Source organism: Amphibalanus amphitrite, unplaced genomic scaffold, assembly GCF_019059575.1.
Source record: "Amphibalanus amphitrite isolate SeventyFive unplaced genomic scaffold, NRLGWU_Aamphi_draft 000669F_arrow, whole genome shotgun sequence".
Classification (NCBI taxonomy): domain Eukaryota; kingdom Metazoa; phylum Arthropoda; class Thecostraca; order Balanomorpha; family Balanidae; genus Amphibalanus; species Amphibalanus amphitrite.
The window spans coordinates 4,871-10,708 of NW_024882163.1; the positions used below are offsets into that span (position 1 = coordinate 4,871).

At 56.5% G+C, this 5,838-nt stretch overlaps 1 protein-coding gene across 1 annotated transcript; it reads left to right on the top strand.

Annotated features, from left to right (window-relative positions):
- Positions 1–4,098: 4,098 nt before the first annotated feature.
- On the top strand, positions 4,099–5,268 carry LOC122364339 (paired box protein Pax-1-like; the record flags this gene model as incomplete). The annotated part of the gene is made up of 2 exons (XM_043334621.1): positions 4,099–4,744; positions 5,181–5,268. Coding segments are annotated over 2 exons (734 nt in total), but the record flags the coding sequence as incomplete, so codon positions are not given.
- Between the last annotated feature and the right edge of the window lie 570 nt (positions 5,269–5,838).

Here is a 5,838-nt window from a genome sequence, read left to right on the forward strand (position 1 = left end):
CACAGCGGACACAGCTGACACTCGGTCACGGACACTCGGGACATCAGACAACGGACCAGTGCAGAACAGAGCATTATCAGAGACAGCTGTTTTATTCACTTACTTGCTTGGCTTCAAACAAAGGTGCGTTGTTCGATGGCGACTTCTTTTAAACAATCGCAGTGGAATAAAACCGCCGCCTTCGATGTTTCTGATGAAAAACGCATGAATACGTGACCTCCTCGCTCGCCGAGCATGTTGGCTGTTTCTCGGCTGTGCGTCGCGATCTTTGAAGTCATGCTTGTGATGAAAGCGTCGGCTTTTCATCAAAGCCTCTATATTTGGTTAAGCGGGCTTAACATTAACCAGACCCAGCTGCTGCAATCTGTCTGCAAGATATTACTAACAAGCCAGTCTCACCCAATTTGATGCTTGATATCTGATGACACTTTCAATCACAGATCGTGATAGCCGCGCAGTGGGCCGCACGGGAGTGCGTTTGGGCCGGTCGCTCGTGCCGACTCTTCACGGTCACATGTCAGCCTATCTGAGCCGTTCCGCCCTCGGGCGCCCACACGGAGCGTGCATGTGAACATTGACACGGCTGAGAACGTTCAGATCGTACCGCTCTATGGGGGGTTGTTGCGGATAAGGCAAGCTCATTCACACGGACCATACGCACGAGCACATGCTAGGTGCTGACAAGGTTACCGAGGCCTGCCATAAGTAACAATAATAATAATCTTATTGAGGAAGATCTGAAAGGTAATTTGAGGAACGCACCAAAACAGGGCTCCAGCAGCAATGGGTTGTAGCAGTGAATCTCTGGGAGCGTGATATCGGACTAACTGCAGCAGTGGAGTTTTAACGGCAGAAGTTTCTGAGTGGTCTACAAGTATGCTGGCAGAAGTGGGTCCCTACAGAGGGAATCTGGGTCTCCACGAGCAGTAGGGGTCTCCCCGTGGCATCTGTGGGTCTCTGGCAGCAGCAGAAGCAGGTCCCTAGCAGCGGTAGTATGTCGGCGGCGCCGTGCCGGTGCCGTCGCCCACTATCGCGTCCATCACGGGGTGCGCTGCAATATTTACCACCGGCGTCAGGCCCGGACAGGACGCAGAGCGAGCGCACGATGAATGGTACGGCGTGCCGCCTTTGTGGTCACCGCCGCCCCCGCCCCCGCCCCCGCCACCGCCCCCCGCCCCCGCCCCCGCCGCCGCCCGACCGCAGCACGCGCACAGACACAGCGAACCGCTAAGATACTTAGCGGGCGCAGTCACTGGTGTTTGATGTGCTGGCGTGTGTGATGTTTGACGAGATTTGCACGTATCTTCAGCATCAGTAATCGGGAATGAAAAATTTGTGAGACATCTCAGTCTGACCTGATTTGTTCTGATTTACGCAGTTGAACTATTTTTCCCGACCGGCAGTTTATTCCGTCGGTGCCGATATTGCAGCATATATATTGTTTGGATGGGTTTGGCTGGGCAGACACTAGACAGACTGTAGGTACTAAGTTGACTCAATGCACGGTCACCATTACGAGTAACAGCACCGTCGCCTCCCGTCTCCCAAAGATACTGCTTTGGCGCCCGCCGTCTGCCCGCGACCAGCGCTGGCGCCTGGCGGTCCGGCGGTATACACCCAGCCCGGCAGTGCAGCCCCCGCAGTGCAGGCTGGCGCCCGCGACCCGGCAGTGCAGCTCGATCTCTGTGCAGGCAGCGGCAGCGGTTGTGCGCCACCGCTGCTATAAACAACGGAGAGTTGCCGGACCGTGTCTCCGCGGGGTAAACAGCGCCCAGAGACGGCGGCTCCGGCCCCAGACAGACGCGGCAGTGGCCGGCACCGGCGCGTCGCGTCACCCGATATCAGGGCACACGTCACCGCTCACCACACGTATAGGGTATCTATGAGCGGGAGGCGGGTATTAGTCATTGAACGGGGCACTTAGCTGGACTGGTCATTGAGCAGTTCATTGAGGTGGACTGGTCATTGAGCTCTCCCGTTCAAGACAGCTGATGTCAAGAGACAACTGAAAAGCGGCCTTAGATCTGTCAATGACGATTAGTCAGTGGTAGCATACATCTGCTTAGCATGAAAGGTTATTGCTGCGGTGTGCAGAAGAAGGCATGGCAATGCTCGGGCTTTGCGTCAAAACAGTTGCAATTCGACTTTTGTGCGATGAAATATCGATATCACTCCATGCCTGCATTGATGTAACGCTCTCGATAAAATGGCACTGCTATCTTTATCGTCTCATGTAAATTTTACGATTATTTGTTACGCTCAACAGAAGTTATTCTAAAAAGCCGAAGCATCAAGATAATATTCAAAAGGTTTGTTTCGTGTGCTACGCATGCAAAATGGCTTTGACTTTCATTACTTCTCAGTGCTTTACTGAAAGCACTGCTATGGTGCTCTGCGCTACATCAGTACCTTCCAGTGCAATTTCTCCAGCTAACAAATAAAGTGGTAACAATTACTCGGTTACGACTCCGGGTTTGTCCAGCAGCGGTGTCTGAGTCAGCCTACTACACCGTTACGTATTTGCCGGGCTGGAGAAGTCCAAATAAACACCGGCCCGTACACATATGCACGTGCCATGCATGGGCAACAGACTGTGCTGCTTCCGCCCGGCGGCGCAGTCTGTTCTTGAAACAGGCCGTGGTGCGGCACATCAGTCGACCCGCCCCCGAAGGGTTTTGCAATAGGACTGCTGAGTCAGGCAGGACGGTATGAAACAATGAAAACGCATATTCCTGGGTGAGGTCGGGATTGGTCCTTCTATTGAGTTACGTCAAGTACAAGGGGATGACGACTTACCAGTGCCATTCAATGCATCCACTAGTGAGTTGTCTTCCCCTGGTGCTGGTCTTTGCTAAGCCTGCTCCCGCTGCTGTGTTGGCCCCTATCCACCCTCGGTGCGCTGTACCCGCCAGTGACCCTCCGCTCCGGTGAGGGTCCGGCCGGCCTCTGCACGGTCATAACCGGCGCGTTCCAAGTGCCACTCGGCCGGATATGACCTCCGGATATGGCCCTGGCCGAGCGCCGTGGTCGTGGCTGGGCACGGGGTATCGCGGCGTCTGGCAGGGGCGGTCGCAGTCGTTCAAAGCGGTCAGCGCCTGCCCACAGTGGCCACAGGCTAAGACAACCCATGGCGTCTACATTTGGTCTCAAGTGGTCATAGAGCGACCACTTCACAGTGGTCACATCGTGCCGCCACAGTAGCCACGGATCGTCCTAAGCGGCAGCAGACAGTTCACAACCCGTTCACAGACCATCATCAGCGGTGAAAGACCATTCACAGCGGTCACAGTCTGCCCAGGGAAGTTGTAGAGTGTAGAACAATAGGTGATACGTGCCTTGAAGCACACCCCTTCCTTGGACGACCGCCTCCAGCGCGGCGGGCGCCGGCCGGTCGGACACCTCTTGTCATCGTCTGCAACGAACCAGAGTGGCGGAGATGGGCGGTCCGACTGTAGAAACTTCCCGCCCGAACCGACCTGTCGACCTGTCAGCACCCGCTGTGAGACAGTGACGCGGCCTGCACGGTCGGTGCCGGCCGATGGACAGATGGACAGACGGACGGACGGATGGACGGACGGACGGGCAGACGGTCAGCGGGTGGCGTCTACTTCACAGGAGCGTGCCGCTCGACCGCCCTGTTACTTCTTTCACATATCGAACAGCATAGCTGTCGCTGCTGATGTGTATTTGAGTTGCAGTGCTTAGAGAAAACAAGATGCTCAATACATGCGATTTTTCTGTGACCTTGAGGCGTAATGCTCAATTCTATAGACGGCCGTCAACTTATTTCACCGCACTACCGTTGTGTTTACTTATGTTCTCATACATATCCTAAATTCTCTCATCAGCAAGATCGGTATCCTTGCCTGGGACTGACATGGAAGTTAACAGACATGTGTTGCCTGAATAAATAACCATGCATTAATCTGCGCAGCCGTGTACTGGATTTCTACGATGTAGCTCTTGTAATTCAAACACAGGAAATCCCAGAATGAGTGCGCACATTATTGTCCCGTTTCTGGTACATCGTGTCCCCTCTGCCTTCCGCCAGGCTTCTAATGCCAGACCCGCTGACGTTTCGTTCTCTCTTTGTTCCAGACCCGAACATCCAGCAGTACGGCGAGGTGAACCAGCTGGGCGGCATGTTCGTCAACGGCCGGCCGCTGCCGAATCACATCCGCCTGCGGATCATCGAGCTGGCCCAGCTCGGCATCCGTCCGTGCGACATCTCCCGCCAGCTACGCGTCAGCCACGGCTGCGTCTCAAAGATCCTGGCGCGCTACAACGAGACGGGCAGCATCCTGCCAGGAGCCATCGGTGGCAGCAAGCCGCGCGTCACCACCCCCAAGGTGACGGCCTACATCAAAGAGCTGAAGCAGAAGGACCCGGGGATGTTTGCGTGGGAGATTCGCGATCACCTCCTTCAAGACGGCATCTGTGACAAGTTCAACCTGCCCTCCGTCTCATCCATCTCTCGTATCCTCCGGAACAAGATCGGCACACTGCAGCACCTGCAGGGCGCTACGCACTACGACCTGAAGCCGCACCAGTCACCTGTATATCCCTCCGTCGCGGCCATGTACCCGCACTACCCGTACCAGGCGCACGCTGCCGCAGCCGCCGCCGCCGCTGCACCAGCACCGGTCTCTCCGATGCCGCCCAAGAGCGGCTCTGGGTCGCCAGGCATGCCGTCGCGCACGCCCTGGCCCAGCGCTCACTCGGTGTCCGATGCTGGGTCACTGGGGTCAGATGCGCGGCCACGGTGGACCGCCGGCCACATCGCACGACGCGCAGAACTACAACTACTTCATGTACCTTCAGTCGTGCAACGCGCCGACGGCCGCGTCGGGAGCGTTCAGCGGCGCGCTCGGCGGCGGCTCGGCGTTCGGTGGAGGTCTGATGATGGGAGGACCGGGCCAGCACACCCAGCAGACCTCCTCACTATAGCGGGCCGACCTCCGAGGGGCGCCGGCCGCTCCCGTCGGCCGACCGCGCCGCGGCGCCGCCGCAGCGCGCGATCGGCGCCTTAGTGCAGTGATTGATGTGTAAATACCGGCAGAACATGGCGGGGCGGCGCGAGCCTGGCTGCACACAGCCCTGCCACTCACCGGGCGCGGCGCGGCTGTGGGCCCAGCTGGGTTGATACCCGTCTGCAGAGCCCACGAACTCCTCTCGGGCAGATCCCGGTGGCTCGTCTCCACCGTGTCTGACCGTGACAGCGCGGCTGATCGGCTCGGCACGGCCGCGCAGATCGGGAATACCGGCTAACCGAGCGTGGAATGGGCTGCCGCTCGCGCCGATAGTGCCGCTCGCCGCTCGGCCCGCTATCTGACAGATAGCGACGCTGAGAGGCCCCGCGTGCCGACGAGACCGGGACGAGTCTCCCCCGATGGACGATGTCATTGAGAGGAGTGTATGTCGAGACCGACGGCTGAGTCGCAGTGCTCACCCGACCCCTGTAAGTTATTTGGGTTTATTGCCGAACACTGCATTGTGATGTACAGCGAGTGAAATAGTAGATAGCAAAGTGATATAAATATCACATCTTGCCACTTAGAGAAAGATGATGCATCCACAATTACATTCGTGGAGATAACTTACCAAAAGCAGTGTCTGCTCAAGAAAATACTTGTTAACGAAAAATATATTAAATTTGTAGTGTTCAGCGTTTAATTGCATGTGCTTAGTAATTGTGCAGCCTATTATGACTTCCGAGATGCTGTGTTTAAAAATCAGATGGCCAAGAGTCGGCAAACGAGACAGTGCCCACCATTGCCGCTCAGAGGGAATAGGAGAGGTGTGAGAGGGGATATCGATAAAGATATGCTGTTACTGTTC